The 22,155-nt window shown below is 39.1% G+C and overlaps 1 protein-coding gene across 5 annotated transcripts in view; it reads right to left on the bottom strand.

Moving 5' to 3' along the window:
- Positions 1-22,155, bottom strand: part of MAP7 (microtubule associated protein 7) — a 108,864-nt gene that overhangs the window by 9,096 nt on the left and 77,613 nt on the right. For 2 of the 5 annotated variants that reach the window (XM_064413600.1, XM_064413598.1), the window contains exons 6-15: positions 21,759-21,869; positions 15,940-16,053; positions 12,405-12,553; positions 9,859-9,968; positions 9,192-9,472; positions 5,614-5,800; positions 3,601-3,793; positions 2,035-2,136; positions 1,703-1,753; positions 1,548-1,605 (exon numbers count right to left, since the gene is read on the bottom strand). In XM_064413600.1, the coding sequence (XP_064269670.1) occupies positions 1,548-1,605; positions 1,703-1,753; positions 2,035-2,136; positions 3,601-3,793; positions 5,614-5,800; positions 9,192-9,472; positions 9,859-9,968; positions 12,405-12,553; positions 15,940-16,053; positions 21,759-21,869 (1,356 nt within the window). The remainder of the gene's footprint in view (positions 1-1,547; positions 1,606-1,702; positions 1,754-2,034; positions 2,137-3,600; positions 3,794-5,613; positions 5,801-9,191; positions 9,473-9,858; positions 9,969-12,404; positions 12,554-15,939; positions 16,054-21,758; positions 21,870-22,155) is intronic. The other 3 variants (XM_064413599.1, XM_064413602.1, XM_064413601.1) reach the window with 3 other exon arrangements.

Raw genomic sequence — 22,155 nt, 5'->3', positions numbered from 1 at the left:
TAACAGGAAAATAGATTTGCTTTAACTTTTAGAAGGGAAAAAAAAAACAGAAGAAAAAGTTGTTCTGCTTTGGAAATGCGGAACAATCTCATATTTTTGAAGCAGAGGACAAAATGACAAATGACAAAAAGGTGATGGATTTTTTTCATTGTGTGATTTGGCCATTCCCATAAATGTTTTCTCAGGTTTTGGCAAACAGTAAGACTTAAGAAAAAAATTTAAAACAAATGGTTTGTGGATAGTCAGGGAGATTCATGTGGCTGGAATATACCTTTAAATCAATGGTACATGTAGATAATGCAAGTCAAACAGTAGAGCAGCCCTGAGGCTGAGAGCAGTCTTCTCTTTATTCAGTCATTCAAGGATTCTGACCTTCCCTTGGGCCTGGGGAAATGGAGATCCAAAGTCTCCTCTGCCTTAGGAAACTGATAAAAGACTACTTTTTGTCTATCTCTGGAGGGAAAGCACTAGCCAACAGTTGTGGAACACTTTATAGTTTCAGGAATTCTTTAAATGGTTTATAACACTTTCAACAGTGCCCAAAGACAAAGATGGCATCCCAGATGAGTCCTGTATCAGTAGCTCACAAACTTTTTTCCGCGGAGATAATATGTAAACAAATAACAAACATGGGTAATGAAATCTGCATCAAAAGGCTTCCTGACAGTACTAATTATAGTGTTCACTTTAAAAATCAAGAAAAAAAGTCATCCATCAGTCACTGCTGCTGTCTTCCATTTCACTCAAATACAAAAGAGAAAAAGATTAATGTCATTTAATGTTATGCTACAGTAGGATAAGCCATTTGATAGCTTGACTTCAGTATCTTTAAACAATGCTAATTCACACCTGGTGATTGTTGAATGTAAGCTACATTTTATTTTTCTTCCTTTATTATAAGTATATAATAAAGGAAGAAATATATATTTTTTTTCTTATATAGAAAATTACCTAAAAAGAAATAGAGGGAATAGAGTAGAAGAAAAGCGTAAGAGTGTGTTAAGTGCATAAAAGTGTAAGGTGTAAAGCGCATAAAAGTGTAAGCTTTTGTAGTAGCTCAATTTTGTCAAAAAAATAAATACAGGTCAAGTGAATAAGGCAGCAGGTGTGGAAGAAAGAAGTCGCAGGGAGATGTTTAGAACAATGAACACTTTCTTTTAATGACTAACAAGAAATAATCTTTTAAGAAAATTGAGTAAATCTGCAACAACCACATCTGAAATAATATAAGAAACAAACTAGAATCAGTTTATTTTGTGATCCAAATCACAGAATCATTTCCTTTCACTTTATAAATAAACTTGCTAAGAAAATTGCTTTTGTCAAACACCAATGAGACCAAGTTGCTAAAACACTGGACTCATTTAGTAATGGTTAACTACCTATACAGAAAAGATAAATAATGTCTGCTAAGATTTAATTTATATTCCTCTCATAGTTTTTATTACTGCAGTTAGTGTGCCAAATTTCAGAACTGTTTCCCAAATCACTGTGCTCAGTAGGCATTTATTCACCTGTTGTGCTCGGGGCACAGTTAAACACAATACCTGCTTCTCCAGTAATATTTGCCTTTGATATATGTCCATTTTGCTGGTCATTGGATTTCTACAAAGGAAGCACAGTTTTGTACATTAAAAATGGCAGTAGGGAAAAAAACCAGAAACATGTTCAATATTTACACATGTTAAGTAGCAGCACTGACCTTATCTACAGCTTCTACACGCCTAGTTCTCTTCATGATCTCCTCAAGCCTCTACAATGAAATGTAAATGGGTAAAATAATGTTTGCTGGCATTAATTTGAATATCTTTCTCCCAAACCACAACTGCTTGTCATTTATCAGCTGTATCTGTTTATTGCAAAAAAAATGAATTATTTATTACTGTTGGCAATATTCCCTTCATTGTCACATCAGGCCAATGAGGACTGCAGCCTTTCTGAGAGCACATTTACATCATTTACTTCCTACTGCTCAGGTGGAAACAGACTGCTAAGGCAAAACCAATCACAGTTTCTCTGCATGGACTGAGTTACCTTCTTCCTTTCCAAGCGCTCTTGCTCTTCTCTTTGGAAATGCTTTTCACGTTCCAATCGAATCCTCTCAGCCTCTTCCCGCAGGCGAGCTTCCTCTTCTTTCTATGTTGGTGGCAAAAGAAAAAGAAGCAAGGAAAAATAAGCAAGGAGTGACAAGTTTTACACTCTATATCTAATTACGTGTGTCTACAACACCCTGAAAACACACTTTTGGGGTTTACAGATCACCATAATCTTTTCAGATGGAATTGCGCATTTCTTGATTCATCTCCATGTTTTGTGTAGCATTAAGAGAGAGTAACTAAACAATGGACATCATGTTTGGTTCTGTGCCTGTTCCAGAACACAGCAGATGACAAATAAGGAATAACTTTTCTAGCCTTCAGCATTAAAACAGCAGCCAGGAAAGTATTAGAGAGATCCATATTTTGTGTGGTGGATATTTTTGAGAGTAAAACAATTGTAGTAGAATGTTTTGTTTGGCCAACAGAGTAACTGTTTAACGACACCAAGGGCAAACAGCCACAGGCCCATTTGCACAAACTTTCCATTTCTGCTTTTTTAATGAAATGCAAAATTTGTCTGGAATATACTGTAGAAGGGCCTTGCTCCTTGACTGGGACACTGTTATATGATGAAACTACCACAATTGATCATTTTTTTTCATCTCTAACATCCAAAAAAGCCTTGGCCATGTGCTATCTTTCAGGGCTAAATTAAGTTAAGCCTCAATTTAACATTTCAAAGAAAGTAGCATAAATCTTCTGAAAAGAAGAATGGAGTTTCTCAGCCATATTCACTAACACAGTCCTTTAAACATTTATTATCAGAAGCATACATTTATACACCAGAAGAAAAACCTCACGTCTACAAGACAAAGTGAAGCACATGCAAGAAGTAAGAGGACAGGTGAGAAGAGAAGAATCGAATCCTATCCAGAATGCTTACCACAGCCTCTCCAGAAATCAGTAAACCAACATTATGCCCATCAAAAATGAAAGCACTTGAAAAACTTAATTTTCATTTATTACGTCTTTTGACTGATTTCTGGAGTACTGGGCCAGATAAAGGTTCTCCTTGGTTTGATTAAATCTACCCCTTCCCACCAGCCCCACAAAAGCAGTATTTGACATAGGATTAGAATTCAGCAGTACTGTATCTCCAACACAGTGAATCGTTATCTTTACATCTGGACTTGCCGTAACTCTTGGGACAAAGAATTCTCTGGTATAACAGCATTTATCAAAATTCCTCAATACAACTATATTGCTTTTTTCATCCCAATTTACGAGGAATAAGAAAGAATTTGTTAAAAACACATTGAAAAGGGAGAGAGGGAAAAAAACCCCAAACCTCAACTTTCTACCACATGTTTCTGTCAAGTTGAAAGATCTCCACTCTTTGAATTACTCTATGGAATGAACTCTGTCCCAACACTTTTCAGTTAGCATTTAAATTGTAAATATTGTTCTAATTTAGGTAAGAAGTGCTGCTACACCCACTTCACTGTGGGTGTAGCACTAGGGCCAGCTAGACTGGCCCAGAAATTCCAAGAGGGAAGCATACTTGTTTCTGAATGCGCTCCATCTCTTCTTTCTCCTTCTGCTCTCTCTCTTCTGCCTGGCGGCGCAGCCGTTCCTCCTTTTCCCGTTCCTCTGCATCCTTCCTTTGTTTTTCTGCTTCTTGTCTGCGAGCTTCCTCCTCTTCTCGGCGAGCTCTTTCTTCAGCTATCCTCTGGGACAACTCCTCTTTCTTTTGTCTGCAATCATTAAATAAGCATAAGAAACACAGGTAATAAATCAGGGAGAAAAGCCAAACCACCAGATTCCTGATCTGACAGCACTGCTGTCCTATTCCTAAGCTGTCTGTTCTGCTTCCCATGGTGGGGGGCCACACATGAAGCCCTATGGAATATAAATAACTTTGCAATTCAACACCAAAACTTTTCCAGCATATCTCTGCCTAATCCATGACTCGCATACTTTCTGAGTCAGAAATAGTATCTTTGATTAATACATTTTGGAAAACACTCCTTTCTGCTATAACCATATTTGAAACAGTATGCATTTTTGGCACCCAACTCACCTCATGGCAATGATTATTCCTTGATTTTAAAAAGTATCTAATTCTGTTGTTTTTTGAAGGTTACCTCTTAACCTTACTAATGGCCCCTCATATCCTTGTGTTATGAAGTGAGTGACTTTTCCCTTTGCCTTTGATGTTTCCTGAATTATTTAGGACTTTTAAGCATATCTTCCCAGCTGAAGAATCCTCACCTCCTTAGCAGATGTTCATATGGGAACTGTTTTGTGCTTGTGATCTTCCTTGATGTCTGTCTGCACTTATTTTTCTAGTTTGACTAATTTTACTATTGCAAAGAAAAAATAAAACTCGACGTTGAAAAAGTAGATTTATCTTGGGTCGTTCAGAATGACATTTTCATTTTGTTCTTGTTTTCTATTAATTTGTAACACTTCACTTACTTTGTCAACCATGACTCACCTGATACTTTCACATATTCAACTCCAAACAAGATCTTTTCCCTCAGAAATAATTCATCCAGAGACTAACACCAGTAGTCAAGTTAGGATTATTTCCTATACACACTCCTTTATGCTTGTTAGTACAGCAATTCAGCTTCCATTTTGTAGCTCAGCAATGTAAGATATCTCTCAACCTTCTCACAACTGACTTATGTCACTGGAGACCAACATCATCTCACTGGCCTCAATTCCTTTCAAGTTCTTTTATGAAGGCATTGCGCAGACACTGTAAACTCCTCTCACTGTAAAAACTGATTATTCTTTACTTTTTATTTTTGATCTTTCTGACTTAGTATTTATCCACCATATTACTCTTACACCACAGCAGCTTTTTTTCTTTAAAACTCTTTTTGAGAGAGTCAGTGTTGTGAGCCTTTTGGAAAGCCAGGCCATTTTAACTGGTTCAGCCTTGCTCCTATCAGCAAAGTGGTTAAAGAAATCCAGCACATTCCAGAGGGATGACAGCTCTCTAAAAAAACAATCAACTTGTGCTTAGCCACAGTCGTGTATGCAGATGGGCTACTCATTTGCTATTAGAAAGTGAGATGTAACATTAATTACCCTCCAAAACTTTTGGGAGGGTGTTGGGGGTGTCTATTTTAAATGAGAAAACAAAGAGGTCTAAGTCACAACAGCTGGACACCTAAAGCACCACCCACAACAGAGGTCTTACAACTCAAAGTAAGAGACTTTGTGCCGATCACAAAGTTGAAAACAGCCATGCAGAGTTCTCTAGCTGCAACAAAAAAGTACAGCTTAATCTCTGAGGAAAAAATGAACCACAACTGCAAGGATCTACTCTCTCCTCCTGTCTTATTTTAAAGCTCTACATACAAAAAGTTTTAACCTTAAACATCTGCTTAGGATATATTCCACCAACTGGAAAACCCAAAAGGAAAACATAGTTTTGTGGAGGAACTTGTGCCTTCTGCACTTCAGTGCTGTGCTTCATATATAACAATGTAACAGCAGAATACACACAAGCTTCTACACGCATATTTCTTCATACTTCTCTACTGCAGAGACCTAGAATTACCTTTCAAGCTCCTCTCTCTCCCTCCTTTCCTGCTCCTCCCGTTCCCGCTGCTCACAGGCAAGGCGCCTCTTTTCAGTCAGCAGCCTTGTGGCTTCTTCAGGGTCAGTTGTACCTGCAGAGGGCTTGGGCACTGCTGGGGCTGGAGAAACAGCTGGAGCAGGAGGCAGGGTTGGGCTGGCTGCTGAAACTAATGGGAAAGAAAATTAGTTTGTACAGACACAGCAGCCAAGATCTCACTCTTTTGAAAAGAACAGAAAATACTTTTAAATGCACTGCAAAGTGTTTTCAAGCTTATGTGTTTTTTTTAAATGATTCTGAGGAGGAAGATGTTTCTAGATGCCAGAGGTCCACATACCTTCAGGGAAGTTTGGTTTTGCAGGGTTTGTGAAAGCTCCTGCAGCTGAAAGGGTAAGTCAAGTTTTCTGTCAGAACAAATGCTGACAGGTGCTTAACAGGATTATGCTGACTCAGCAAGTCCCTACCATCACATTACTTAAGCTTGCCCAATTCTGTTTGAAGAGCAGAAATAGAACATTGTGAAATTATATTTTTTTCTGTCTGATCATCCACATCTGAAGATCAGAGCCAGAAGTTTTGGTGATAGTCACTTTTGGTGACTCGGTGATCTCAAACATCAACTGCCTGATGTGACCTGCACCAATGCAGGACACTAGCTATCCTCAGTTTTGCAGCTGCTCCAGCCTGAGGCAACTCATGGGACACAGCATTTTTAATTTTGCCACTATTGGTGAACTGTGGCCTGTGTTCAAATCTAGTAGTGCCTTCATATCAATTCTTTATTCAGGACCAGCTTTGTCCATGTGGCAGAGAAGATGTTAAAGGGTTTTTTTTCATATTTCTGTAAGTTTGCCTGGCATTCTCTAGCACAGGAACAAAGTGACTCATCACCTTTTCTCTAGACACCAGGGATCATTACCAACACAAAAGCTAATGCTAGGAAGCATTCCCAGAGTAATCCCATCTGGTAATACAGGCAAACATGGAGAGGGAAGACTTTGAACTGTCAATGAAATCAGATTCTGGCCCAGTAATATACATGTAAAATAAGTCATAAGAAGCAGCAAGCAGATGATTATAAATCTGCATTTCTAACCATATACTGGGATGTGACAATTTTCCTAACCTCACTACCAACTTCTAAAGAGGGGTCTCCTCCCTGATTATCCCCTTCCTATACCTCATCATGTAAACAAACATAAATTCATTTGTTTTCTGTGCTGAATTCCAATCTGTTGACCTCTCTGCTCTCCTCTTCTATCAGCTAAAAACTACAGAGGTCTTTCTAAAACTGCTTCAGGGCTTTGACCATGAATTCAAATTATTCTTCTACACCAGTAATTTAAAGAGTGCCAGTGCCTGTTCTCTAGCCTTGAGGTGAGCTGGCACAGTTTAGCCCTAGCGCAATGGAGCACTATTCTCTCACATTACCAAAACAGGTATTCAGCCCAACCCCAGGGAACAGTCCGAAGCTGGGCTAACCTCCAAAATGTAGCTGGGAACATAGAAAATTCTGGGATGTTGAAATATAAAAAGGTAAGCAATTTGATCACTCTGAATCTTGGGAGCCATTTAGAGCCGTGCTCTTAGTAGCCTTGGGGACAGAAGGTAAGAAAATGAGAGGCTGCAATTACAGACTGAATCAGAAACATACCAGAGAGCCTTTGTAATTGTAAACAGTATAAATGACAGAGTTCCTGTATCTCAGCCCTTTTTAATTTACTAACATGGGCCAAGGCAGGGCTGTTGCTTTGAAGGGAGCACAGCTTTGTGCTGCTTGGAGCTCGCTTCTTGCCTCAGGCGCTGAAGTTGGCAGCATAACAAGTAGCTTAATGCACACCTGCCCTGCTGTCAGAACAGATAACACCCAAAAGACCTTTAAAGCTTCACTGGCATTAGTAAAGTTGTGTATGAGATTTGCCTGCAAAAGCTTGAACAGCTTCATCAGCAATTGCTACCTGCTGACCTCCTGGCTCCTGTGAAGAGAGCCAGCAGGCAGGTGAACCAGACCAGTGAAAGGCCAGTGCTGTTACCTGTAGAGAATGAGCTGTATTCACCTGCAACACAGTCCCAGCAGAATCAGCAACATTCCTCCAGGCCCAAATGCTAGAGGAATTGCACCTCTCTAGATTCTTGAATTCAACAACCAACTAAGTTTTGGCAGCTGGAGCCTCCATCGGCAGTACAAAGCCATCCCATAACCTCACATGTAAAATGCTCTGCCTGAGGTCTCCCATCTTTGGTCCCAACCACCACCTCCTCTGGCTTTGGGAAAACACATTCAGTTTCAAGGACTGCTCCCTACTTTGACTATAGTACCCTTCTCTTTCATTTGTCTCTATTTTATATTCTTGTGTGTTGTATTCTTTGATGTGAATACAAACTGCTTGACTTTTGAATAGCTTTATCACACATAACCTGCTTCAATATTAAGAGACCTTGCCACAAACTCAAATATTGACAGATGCTGCAAAGAAGTGGAGCTTCTCTTCCTCCTGAACTAAACAGTCAAACAAGCATGATGGTTTCTCTGGTCAGCACCTTGTACTGGAGAGCTACAACTTGAAACACCTGGGTATCAGACAGGAACTACTGTAACAGGACTTAAGAAAACAGAAGAAATCAATTCACATGATGTTTTTTTTCACAGAACAAACCCAAACTATACCTGCTGCAGTTGAATGCAAGATTACTAACACTTAAAACTGTTATCTGAAAGATCGCTAAAGGAAAGTCTATGAATTTTAAGTTCAGAATTGTAACTAACCCAACTTGTGTATCCCAGTGGTCATACTGGACTTTCTATCTCATCTGCAAGAGACAGTTTATGCCATATTTAGAATGAACTCAATTTTTTGCTAGAAGAAACCTATGTTTTTTCATTTTCAGATTTACCTTTTGCCCTTTCTACACTTTACAGTTTTGTGGGGGTTTTTTTGTGTACATTCTTTTCTGCATTGCTACTTTTCAAGGTTGTTAGGGTTTGGTGTGGGTTTCTTGTTCACTAGTTAACTATTTTTAGTAACTCATTTTCCCTTAAAAATTCTCCCTATTCCTTTTTACTCTTCTCCTTGGTTCTTTGCATTCCATTATAATCTGCTAATCTCTCCTGTGACATGGTCCTCTTGCAATATTATACACAAGCTAGCAGTGTTACCAGCACAAGTGCACTGTGCCTAGCACAGCTGGACATTGTCACTGCTCACACACCTTATGCGATGTTTTCCTGTACAATTAAGTCTTCAGACCATTATTATTTTACTTCAACAGCTTGTAAAAAAGCTGTATTATGATATGGGGCACAAAATTCCTGTCCAAAAGGGCAGAGAAGAGGCTTGTGAAGCCACACTACGTGAGGCAGTTTGACATGTTGTTTTGACTTGAAGCAGGAGGGCTTCAACCTGCCTAGAATTTCCTCATGATGAACATACATCTGCAGGACTGTTGTGAAGAATTCAGACTAACCTTTGACAGAAAAAATACTGAAAGTTACATCATTTTAGAGAAAGGAAAGGAAAATTATAAAACATTCCTTAACCTAAAGTAGCAGTTCTCCTTACCTTGAGTTAGCTCTGCTTGGACAGTGAGCTGTTCCTGACTTGTGGATTCTCCAGCACCTGCTGAAATTCCTTTACTCTCTTCTGTTTTCACCTCATTGGCCTTTTCAGCCTCCTTTTCTGGTCTTTTCTTCTCACCTTCTGGTTTGATCTCTTTTTTGACTGGTCGGATGTTGCCAGGAGAGGGAGGACGTGTCTGAGCAGAGGAAACTTTGGAGGAACCAGGTGGGGAAGTTATCTGCTTGGGTGTGCCAGGCAAAAAAGGCAAAGACTTTGATGCATGCCTGTGTAATCAAAGAGTGACAAAGCTGGTTTCCACTTATATATCACTTCTACAATCATAGCAGCTAAAAATAAAATCACTTCCCTGTTTCTTTATCAAGCAGGACTGCTGGCACAACTGATACGGTTTCATGCAAAATGCCTCTCTCCAACTCTCCAGATGTGTGAGCATTGAGCCCAACCAGGATGAAACCAAGTATTTTCCTGACCCTTCCCCTTCTCCAGAACAGTAGCAAGATGTTTTTAAAAGTAGGACTGTCTTTCCTTTTCTTTTTGCAGAGAGAAAACATCTACATCATCAAATACGTTTGCCCCGTTTCACATTTGATTAATAGAACAATTAGAGCTGCCAATAGCTCATGTCCAGCTAAGCATGTACTTGACTTACCAAACTGGAGAGGGAGCTGATGATCTAGCTTTGAGGCTGGAAGTAAAATGACCTCCTTTAAAGTTGGCTGAGAAGCTGGATGACAAATGGTCCTTTTCTCTTTTGTCAGTCTATAGCTCAGCAAACAAAAAGACAAAGTCAAGCCAGAGTTCACACAGCTAAAGAAAGCAAAGCAAACTTAGTTAAGGACGAGGAGTTGGGGGGCTGTGAAAAAGCAGTGCTGAGTCAGTGGTTTCTACAGCTTGTTTAACAAGTTCCTGAATATAGCTCCTGTAACCTGACACCATCTTTGTCAGTAGATGTGCATTTGACAACAAGAATCCTTCTTAATCATTCTCTCCTGTCCTAAGATGTAATAAGCTAATGTACCGAGGCTTATTTTTACACAGGCAAAAAAATGACCTCTTATAGTTTGATCTTTGCTGACTGCCACAGAGTACCTTCCACTGCTTCTCATAAACACAGGATTTCTTTTGAAGAAAACACAAAACAAGTCCCCCTCCCCTTGGCTCATACTTGGTCACAGTCTTTCTATATAGCACAATATTTTGGATTCATGCTTACAAGTGAACACCACAGATGTCCTCAAAGCTTCCAAATACGGTACACCAGTTATCCTAGTCTTTCTTTTCTTGGATGATTTTACAGCACATACATTTAGCCATTTGTTCTTATACATGACAGTGATTTCCTTTTTCCATCTTTATTTTTAAAGCACACAATCCTAAGTTGAGAAACATTTCTAATAATACAAAAAAGAGCTACAACAGAACGACTGCTTTAAGGGAATATATCAGAATTTAGATATCTACATACACCCCATATTTAAGTATAGATGAAAAACTTCATGGTTTTGGAATAATGAGCTCAGACCCCAGGAGTCTGAAGAATAGGAATACTGGAAAGTACACTGAGCTGCCACTCAGCCAGCATGATGCTGAGGCTGCTGCTCACCAGCCTTAAACACAAGCCCTGTAGCAGGTGTGTCATGGGGCTTGAGAGCCTCACCAGCTGAAAGCTGTGCAATGCTTGTCCCCTGAACTGAAAGCCAGGTTAACAACTGGAAAAGGCAGACTGAAAACAACTTCACAAGCACATTATGTGCTGAGTTATCAAAGTAAACAGAACCAGAATAAATGCACTACCATGAACAAGATTTTTGGCTTGCTAACAGTAACTCTCTATTGTATCTGTTTTATTAGCACTGAAAGCAGAGCATCAGAAATTTTTTTCCCGTATCAATAAAGCAAAATGCTGAATTCACACAGAAGTTTGCAGAAGTATAAAAGATTTTCCACATCATACAGGCTACAGGAAACAGCTCTTAACTCACTCATTTTATATTAACAACAGTTTTATATAATCTCCTCCACCAAAAAGTAACAACCTTTCTTCTTTTTAATTCAGAAAAAAAAGCCAAACCCCAAACCTCTTGCAATCAGAAAGACTTAAGAGGAAGAACCAACAGGCCAGGAGACTGCCATGCTCTATGTACGTGCTAGGAAATTTCTCTAAAGATACGTAGTAAGGCTATGCCTTAGCTTAAACTTCAGTATACTACCCTCTGCCTGAAAGATTAAGTAGAGGTTATGACTCATGGCACTTTGATTAACACTGCTTCTAACAAGGGATGTCAATTACAGCACTGCCTCTTGACCTTCAGCCCATCAGGCCAAATGAAAATGCAAGCATCTCTTACACAATGTTTTGCAGAGATGACTTCAACTCTTCTCACACTCTAAATTAACTCAGGTTGTAGAGTACAAGAAAAATATAACTGCTTAGGTTCAGCAAATGAATCTGAAGTGGGTCTGACTGCATCCCACTGGAACACAGTCAACACGAGTTCGTTCTACTGTTTCGATTTTCCTAAAAGCTCAGATCAGCCCTAGTACTGCTATTAAATCATGCAGAATCAACAGTGACTTGTGGAAAGCCTTGCTTATAAACCATGCTCCTAAACCAACTTCTTCCTTCCTAGTGAGGAAAAGTTTACTAGCCTGGTCTCCTAATAAAGTACAGATGAAGTGAGTGTACTCTATGCACTTGTGTACAGAGACACGTGAGTGCATGCATTCCCCCCCCCCCTTTATTCTAGGGGCTCAGTTCAGTCTGCTAAAGGCCACAAAAGAAATCAAATTCTGGAACCTTTGTGAAAACAGCCTGCTGGAAAAAACAAGTTCCCCACTGAGGGAAAAATAGCAACACCATCTTGGGCCTTAAAAGGCAGCAAAGAATCCATTTGAGAAGGGGGCACTGTGACTGCCTCTGTGCCTTGTGCGAAGCTAAGGCACCTACTCTGCAAACACAGATGTTTGGAAAACATCCGTGCTTTTCCACATGGATTCTTTGGTGCATTATCAGGCTGTGCCACCACATAATGTAGCATGTTTCAGTTAAAATCCAGCCAACTATGACACAAACTGGAGAGGTGGGGACGGTGCAGGGGGGAGGAAGTATCCCTGCAGCTATTCCAATCCTAAGAAGCAGGGCAGTCAGGTGGTCATGGCAGGGGACACTAAGGACACGTTGGCTGCCAAGCTTACCCCTGCAAGGTGCGGTGTTCTCCGACGTCCAACGGCATCAGTGGAAGCATAAAGTTTTGCTCGTTCTCCTGAATTCCTACAGCTCAGGGTCTTGTAGGAGAGAGGACTGAGGGGGCTGCAAGACGCTGAACGGGGACAAACGGGGATAACTACGGTGTTGGATGGTTTTGTTATTTATTAGTTTTAATTACAGAGTAGCATTGGAGAATTGACAGAGGAAAGCCAGCAGGAACAGAAACGACCGAGAAAGACAGAAAAGAAAGAAGGAATTAATACACAGAGAAATGACTAAGTATCAAGTCAGAACCATCATTTGACACGTTGGCTTGGCCACAAGGACAGTAAGGATGTAAGTTCAATAGGTGCTCGTGCACTTTTCCATTTGTGAACTAATAGTTTCTTTCTAAAAAATTAAGAAATATGCCATGATACTGGGTAGTAGATAGTATTTTCCAGTTAAGTTTTTGTACAACTGGTGGTTCTGAAAAGGCAGTAGAAACCATGGCTGGTCTGACAGATTAGCTTAGTAGACACATTGAAATGAGTTTCAATTACATTCAGAATAGGAAGCAATCAAACAAAATCAGAATGCCTACAAACTGCATTGGAAGTGAAGAAAAATTAAAGGAGACATGCACACAAAGATCAAAATCCATTAACAATACAAACCAGTTTCAACTAGGAAATCAATGAAATTGCTATCTGCAATTTACAGCAAGTGATTTGTTTTTTAAAATTCTTCTTTTTAGGAATAGTTTAGCCCATTGTATTTTTTGATACTTCTAGAATAACAACTTACTCAAATAAATTCTCAACAGCAAACTATTTTACACATTTTTAAAAAAGCAGGCTGACAATAACAAATCAGCTTTGAAATTAGTATTTGAGTAACCAGGATGGCAGCTTGTGTTGGTTTGCACAAGCAAAAAGGCCATTACCAAAAGATCTGACAATAGCAGGTATCAGATATACAGTGCTCTGATTTTATCTTCAAAGAGAACTTTAACTGCAAGACATATCATGGGAAACTTCTTGTAGCAAAGTGTTCTTGGACTTTGTCTTGATATAACTGAAGGAGAAAATTGGGGAAAACTATGTTATTACTGCAAAGTTTTATTTTTATGCTCCTGTTTTTCTCTTCTGGTCATTTAATTGAGTCTTAGCACAATTACTATCCAGCATGTCACTTTAGGAAAAAATAGGGGCTCTATATATTCTCTTTCCTATTCTTTTTTGTTCCTCTCCATGCCAAATAAATTTACATCCTTTATTTCCTTAATGAAAAGCCAAACCAAACAAAACCAAAGCAATATTTCTTGCCTGTATATCCCTCTCTGAGCACACTTGAAAGAATGCAGTTCCACATACAGTTAATTCTTCTAGTCTTACAAAAGTACAGCTGCTGTTACAGGAAGAGCTCATAGACTTAGCAGTACTAATGCTGCAAATTCTCCTGCACCAAGAGATTAACATTATGAATAAAGAGTCTCATGTAAGCGTTACAGCAATGGCACTAATGCTTGCCTTATAGTTCACAGGGATTTATGTTTAATGAGGAATTATGACTAACTTAAAAACAAGCAAGAAACAAGAATCAGGGATTTTTGTTTGTGGTTTTATTTTGGTTGAGGGCATCTAAACCAGATAGGAGGCAGTGGCATAATGCTTTACACCACTTATCATTGATGTGGCTCCTGCCCTGTGATTCAATTCCCCTCCTGCATGCTGATTATCTGAAGTTACCACCAAGGAAGACAACATAAGTATTAAAAGAGAAACAGTTCATTTTCATTTGTGAAGTTGCCAAACAATGCTTTAGGCAGCACTTCCAGTGATTCATGTACTAACAGGATTACATCTATTCAGAGGAGCTTTTTGAAAGCTATTTACAAAACATTTTGGTTTTGAAGGATTAATTTAAAAAAAGATCCAGATGTATTCTTATGCTGGACATCCCTAATACCTCACTTAAAATTTAAGGACATGAATACCGTATTTAACTCAGTTTGGATTTTTTACATTGCAATTTATTTTTACAGCCAAAGGGCAGGGTAATTTTCTAGGGAATAATGGCAGGCTGGGATGAGTGGAGTGTTCAGAGCACAGCTGTGAGCCATTGCCATCACTTGATCATTAATCTCTAGGAAGCATCCTGTATGAAGGGGCTGAAGTTATTGCTCCTAGAGAATAATACCTGGAAAACAATGAGCAGATGGATCATTCTTCTGGAGGTATAGCTCCAGTTAGCATGGGAAGGCTTTTCAGGGAAGTGCCTTAAACTGAACTGACAAATCAGTCTTTCCTGCTTTTTGTAGCCTTTCTCAATATTTCACTCAGTTTAGGGTTGGTTGTGCAGTATAAACAAGAGCAGTCACAAAAAGCTTCATGCTTGCTCTAGGAAGGCAACCACTTACATGCGGCCTTCTCAACTACTTCCTAATGAAGAGCTGAATTTCCAATACCCTTTTTCATGGGTGATATTACATGTTAGTTTTACAAGCTATTGTTTTTGAAGAATAAAAAAGAAGTCTGTGCTTGTTAATTCTACTACTTTCAGAATATCATCCACATTTTTGCTCCTACAGTACTACCCCTGTGGAAACATACCACAACCTAATTAGTAATGAGAGTTCTTAAGTGAAATCTTCTTTAAAAGTAATCTTAGCAGATCTCTGTTCCTTCTTACCTTCTATGTTCTTTAATTAGAATAAAAATCCTGCCCACATCAGACAAGAAAGACTTGCCTCAACTTACAATAATATATTGCTGCACGTGCTGAGTGTGTAATGGTAAAGTTCCTAGTGGATGATTACAAAACATTCTATTCTAAAACATCCTATAATAAAAGAAGAGGTAGCTGTCACCTGCCTAAAATACACAATAAGCAAGTATGCCCTGGTTGTATTTGGAATGCAGTTTTGCCTGGGCCTTCAATTACCACCTAGCGATATCATCGCATTTCTGCACATTAATTTTCCCTCAGTGAGTACCATCAGGGGGCTGTTCTGGGGTTGGCAGACAACTTTACAATTATTATAACCTCACTGAACCTGCACATTTAACTTCACAGGTATTAAATGCACAGTAATCAGGGCCTATCTTTATAAAAGTCTAACTTTCTCAATGTTGGAAGTGCTCTGGTAGGGGCTGAAACTCCTTTGCAGCAAGCAGCTCACAGCTTTAGCAGTGGGTGTGCTAAATCAGCTCTTTCCAACTAGATGTGCATTTCCTTAAACAGCCATGGCCAGCATGATGTTGTTGCCCTGCATGTTTTGTATGTTATGTTTTGTATTCATTTATTGCATTGATGAAGAGGCAAAAGTAAGAAAGAGTTAGTAGGAGGAAGAGAAAGAGGCATAGCAAACAACTGTTCAGGGAAGCTTTCATGCTGTCATGCACACTAATCACGGACGTTTGAGTTCACTCTGGGATGCTACCATACACCCATAATCAGATCAGTGACTTTACAACATCCGGCAGGGAATCTGGAAAAATAAGTGTCTGAGACATGAAGCCTCTGCTGTTATAGGATTACCTGCATCTCCAGACAATGCAGCTGTGCTTTTACTCCGAGCCAGGAATGAGTGTGTGGGCGTCAGGAGCCTGCTAACGATGCTGCTCTCCCATGGACTGAGCTGAAGACGGCGAGCTGAACGTGCACCATACAAGCAAGATGTTAGATCAAACACTTCACATAGAACCACATGCTGCAGAGCGTTAGTACTCTTTCCTCATTACTGCACACCATGAAAACCTTGAAACTGTCCACAACAGTTCCGTGTTTTGCATTTTATTATTACTCCTTTCTAGCAGAAGAATTCCTATAGAAATATGTACATCTGAACATTTAATTTACGTTACTGCCTGTGGCATTATGGCAAATTGTTACCAAGTGAGTACAGATATTTTGCACATCTGCCACATTTCACGTTAGGAATGACAGGACAATTTCCCTACTAGAGGACCAGTTGCACTCCTAAATATACACTCCAACAGAAATGTTTGTGTCCCAAAGGCTTCCTACACTGAAGATATACAGTCTTTAAGTTATATTAAAACACCTTCCAAAGTTTGTCAGCCTACCTAGAAAAACCAAAGGCTGTTCACTGCTATACAGAGAATCGTGTCACTGAGGTTTTATCAAAGCATTGCAAAAGGATAGTGTGCCTCAACTGCAGATATCAAGCTCAGCAGCTGCAGTTGTCTCAGTAATAGGTGAAGACACACAAAACAGTAAATATATTTAATCATTAATTCTCTGTCCACAGATCCTGCTAATGATCAGGTTCCATGTAGAACACTTTTCACATAGTTGCTCTGTTTTGAAAATGCAATACATGTTGACCTGGCTGCAATCACACTGCTACTTTGTTATTCCCAGTGTTGTCTGATGCAAACACAGTTTGTCACTATAATAATTTTATCTTGTAAAGTTTCTTTACTTTTTTTTAATATTAATGAAACATTTATCATGACAAAGCATTAACCAGAAGAATCCTGTAAGTTACTTTCTGTATTGAATTGGGTATTTCTTTGATATTCCAATGCAACAAATTGTTTCATAATGGCCATCACCAGCCAAAACATTCAACTAGTTCCCAAAGTAGTTCATTACAGTAAGCTTACACTATAGCAGTAATCTTGATATTGCAAGCAAAAGCAGGTCTTTTTACACCTAAGCCCTCACTTGCCTTAGTTTACTGTTTGCAGCAACAGAACTGCAGCTTGAATTTATGAGGCTCAATCTTTATAACATCCATTGAAGTGACTGGCTGTAACAAACTTGACATTCATTTGCATTTTTAAAGGAAGAAATCCAGCACTTTTAATAGAGATAAACTCTGAATCTCTCTTTAATCTATTCCTTGCTGAGCCCCATGAAAAGAGAGGCTGATCTCAATCTCCTCCTATGAAAATGTAATTGCTTAATCTGCCCTCAGTGCTGTTTTGCACTTCTCAAATTGCTCCCTTAAATTCCAGTAATGCAATAAGGGGCATTACTATAGAAATATAGGAGTCTCAAACACAGCAGGCTCTTTTCCTAACTGTCCTTTTACACAAAGTACTATTGCCAGAGATTTTTGTGATTAATGGTTCCATTCCGCAATGGTAGAGATCGTACAGATACACAAAATACCCTACAGAGACCTCCACTACAGCACACAAATTATCATTAAGCTTGCAGTTTAACAATGAAGAAATCACAGAGCTACCATTAAACTGCATGCAATAATGGCAAAGTCTTTGCTTCCTCTCATCTCCAGGCACCATGCTCACTATAATCCCTGTTTAAAGCTACTTTTGCAAGACAACCAGATTCTTTTTTGTGGTCTCATGGTTCAGTAGGTGAGGCTCACAGGTATGATTGTACTGTAGTTTAACGTAAAGATCACTCAACTTCAGAAAGCAATCCTTGGTATTTTAGGCCAGTAAACCAGTACTATATATACTATATCCATTTCTTGGCATTTATCTTTACATGACAAGTGAGTGTCAGATCTAAATACGGCCCTGTGGGCCAGCTGCAGGCCTTATGTCACTATATAAGCTTATATAAGTCCCCAGAGATGAAATAATCTCAAGAGGACACAGCTAGGAGTCTGATGATTTAGAACACCAATGTCTCATCTGCCATGTCTCGCATATCTCATATTCCTTGCCCTAAAGGTGAGTATGCTTTAATTATCTTTGGCCCTGACTCAGGGGAGCTGGTATCCACATCCGCTGTTGGAAGCAATCCCGTGTCCACAGCATCCAACTGAAGCACTGAGGCAGTGTTTGGGAGTGAGCTAGCTGATATGCACAACAGTGAACTAAACCCAAAAACTTTCTTCTCCATATAAGCAACAGGCCTGCTTCAGAGATGTCAAAATAGTTTTAGCCAGGACCTTGGAGCGAAGTCTCCCTGATTCTCTACAATGGGCTTATATCAGAATTTGTGTGGATGCGCCTTGGCTTTGTGGGCCAGGGTCATCACATACTGAATTTTCCAAATGCACAGCTACCTGAAAGCATCGCACTTCACACACTCAATACATATTTTAACAGATTAGCACCACCATTCACCTAGAACAGACAAACTTTCCCCTGCTGGGTTCCAACTTCCTAGGAGTATTAATACTTAATTTCATTGAACAGATTCAGTTTGGTGTCAAAACCACACTGGAGCAAAACTGAATATCAAACAAAGAACATCCCAAAATAAGATCAACTTTAAAACAATGAGGTCAGGGGATTATTTTCTTGCTCTTTTAGCTCAGGGTGAGGTTTTCAAGATTTAGTCTTTCAAAACATCTGACAGACAAGGGGAAGCAGTATTTTTTGTTCTCATGATGTGTAAAGCTATGACTCTAAGGGCTATTTCATAGAATTATTGAATGGTTTGGGTTGTAAGGGATCTGAAAGATCATCTAGTTCCAGCCTTCCTCTCATGGGCAGGGACACCTTCCATTAGACCAGGTTGCTCAAAGCCCCATCTAGCTAGACCTTGGGGATCCACAATTTCTATGGGCAATCTGTTCCACCTGTCTCCACCAACCTATCTCACCAGCCTCAGAGTGAAAATTTTCTTCCAAACATTCAATCTAAACCATTCATTTTGAAGCAATTACCTCTTGGTCCTATTACGACATGTCCTTGTAAAAAGTCCTTCCCCAGCTCTCTCAGGGAAGCCCTCTTGATCTTTTTGCTGTAAAGTCTCCTTGGAGCCTTCTCTTTTCCAGAGTGAACAAGCCCAACTCTCTCAGCTTTTATTGTTCCATTTTCACACAGGAAGCACATTTGTGATAGGCTTGCTTATACAAGGAAGTACCCTTACCCCCAGCCACAAGCAGGTTTTTTTAAAAGATTAAAGATCTTTATAACCCAACTTGTAACTAAAAAACACACAAAGTTGCAGGGTGCTGGCAAAAGTAAATTGGTTACAATCACATGTATTTGTCTTCAGGATAGACAACCTGAATACTGGAAAGTTGTCTTAGCAGCAGCAGAATAATTTGCAAGTAAGCAAACAGCAGCATTTGATTAGCTGTAGGAACAGATGGGAGGCAGGGATTTAACAGGCCTTCTGATGAGCACCACGAAGGAGACTCTCATTGATAAATGTGGTGTTTGCTTTACACATACACAATATGGTGAGGAGTACATAGGGGGAAACTGCTCTTTCTATGGGAAACAATACTGGAGCTCCTGAATGTCTTCTGTAATGGCTGCAGAAAACAGTGATGCAGTGATTGAGACAATCATCTCCTTGAAAGAAAAATCACTGCAGAAAAAGGGGACAGAACAAGTAGGGTGCAAGTATTGCAAAACTTCAAGTATGTAACTTACACCTCATGAAAAGTAGTATCTCCTTGCTAAGCTCTCCTTAAAGAGCACAACTGCCAAAATCTATTGGTCAACAGCAGATTTCTCCAGCTGAATATGTGTTCATGTTCTGCTGCAGTTTCAACTATTCACTAACTACAGTAACATAAAAGCATAACGAGAAGCCTGCTCTAGCTGCCTGATTGTACAACTTTGATAAAGAGCTATACAGCAATACAATCTTTGAGATGGCATCAACCAGTCTTTTAGCTAGTAAGTTAATGAAAACTTTTGTCATTTGCTGTACGAAAAAAAAAATAAAAAAAAAAATTGTCCTTCAAATGATAAAAAGGCATTGCACAACAGATGACAAGTTCTTGTTGACAGCTATAAGCCACTTAGTAGGTAAGCTTATCATCCTTATCTCCAACTCACTGTTTTGCAGGTAGGAGTCTGTATTACGGACTAAGTGTGATTGGGTGCCCCTCTGGAAGGTGAAATGGGGAGCAGGCAGTCACAGCCTTCCTTTAAGCACCTGCCTTAAGAGGCTGAGCCCACTGGAGACACTAATGGCACTTCTCCAGATACATGGCTCAATTAGTCAATCTGACTTTGCATGAGAAAAAGCATTTATAGCATTTGGATTTACATTTTGTCTTGGAGTCTGCAAAAGTCACAAGAGACTCCTAAAGAGTTCTGTGCTGTTTTAGTAAAAATGCCAAGCAAAAAACGCCTCAACATTTTGACCTATGGCCATCACTTCCATATTCCATTTTTTCCTCTACCACTAGACTGCCCAGTATTCAGTTTAAATTCTCCTGAACTTGAAATGGGTGGCAGAAGCTAAAACACTATGTTACAGTCCACAAGAGACTATCCTTCCTACTTAATGCCTGCTGCTGTTCACCTGCCCACTTCACCACGAGCCTTCCTCAAAAAAAGCATTCGGCAAAGAACAGCAACCATTTGAAAAAATATACACACCTGAAAAGCTAATAAAGTTAAAACTGACTGTATTTCAACATTTAGAGCAATAAATAACTGGTGCTTAGGAATAAGTTATTTCCTAAGGTAATACTGTATTTTTCACAAGTTACCAGACTGTACAACTAGGTTTGCCCACTGAGATGAACATGGCTCATCAAAACAACCAGATACACATGTTCACTCAGACTTGGAACTTGGTTAAGACACACAAATAATGACATCAGCCAGACAACGCAACTAAAAGTCCATTAAAATTTTTTTTTAAAAATAATTTTATGGATTGAAATGGGACAGAACTCAGTAGAGGACAAAAAAATCCCTACCAAGTACTTTACTGTAAAGCTCTTTGCACCTTACACACGAGATATTCTTTCATAAAACTTTTAAACTCAATGCTTCAATCTCACAAGTCCTCAGAACAGCAGCAGCAATTCAGCTATGTTAATTTTTAAAAGCTTGATGGTTTGTCTTTTTTCAGACTTGTAAACACCAAAAACGTACACTGAAATGAAGCAATCTTTGAGAAATAACTGGACACAAAACATCAATAAACAGACAATACGAAAAACATCCACACCTCTTCCATAAAAATAACCAAAATGGTAATAAAATCAGAAAATGTAATAAAGTAACTGCTTGAAAGCTTCATGCAACATGTTCTTAGACATTCAAGAGCTATTACCAAAAAAGAAAGGGAAACAAAATAATGACAAAATGGTCTAATGCAAATAAAAGGTCACACATGATTGCATGCACTATGGAGTGATGTATTCTTTCAATAGTTGTACCTCATTTACTAAAAACCTGACAGAAGCACTGCTTTTATCATTTGCTAAAGTAGGATTGTTTAGGTAAGTTTTCTTGTTTTAAAAAACAAGAATTATTTATTCTCACAGGAAAAAATGTTCAACCATTTACTTGTCACATTTGAAGTCTTTCCATTACCACTTAGATGAAGTACAGAAAATGACTTCAGAAGCTTGTTTTATGTGCAAAGTAATACATCAATATAGAACATTCTTTCTTGCTGCTCTTTTAATGCTTTTTTCTTCAAAACTGTACCTCTGTCTGGAGAATTTAGTAATGTTGCAGATGAGGAGGAGAGCCGCTTGTTTATGACTGGATCAACATGTTTCGAAAGGTTCATTGTTGAAACAGACCGCCTGTCTCGATCTAAAACAAATGGAGATAATGCTAATTGACAGCCCACATGCAAGAGTGCAAGTTCCTAGCTCACTAGTGGGAGGAGGAAAACAGGACTAGGTCACTCCTGCTCTACCACAAGAACTTCCAAAATAGAATGGATTTCTCAGCAGACGTTGTACAGGTGACTCAAAGACTGGGCACAACACAATTTAAGCTTCAAATGTGTAAAATATTCTGTTCATTATCACTCAATGGGTTGCAATCTAAAGACTTTCAATATTGTCAGAGAATCTTTGTGCACAACTTACAATAG

Source organism: Passer domesticus, chromosome 3 (assembly GCF_036417665.1).
Source record: "Passer domesticus isolate bPasDom1 chromosome 3, bPasDom1.hap1, whole genome shotgun sequence".
NCBI lineage: Eukaryota > Metazoa > Chordata > Aves > Passeriformes > Passeridae > Passer > Passer domesticus.
The sequence above is the reverse complement of the archived record's forward strand: the minus strand, read 5'-3'. Positions and strand labels throughout refer to the sequence as shown.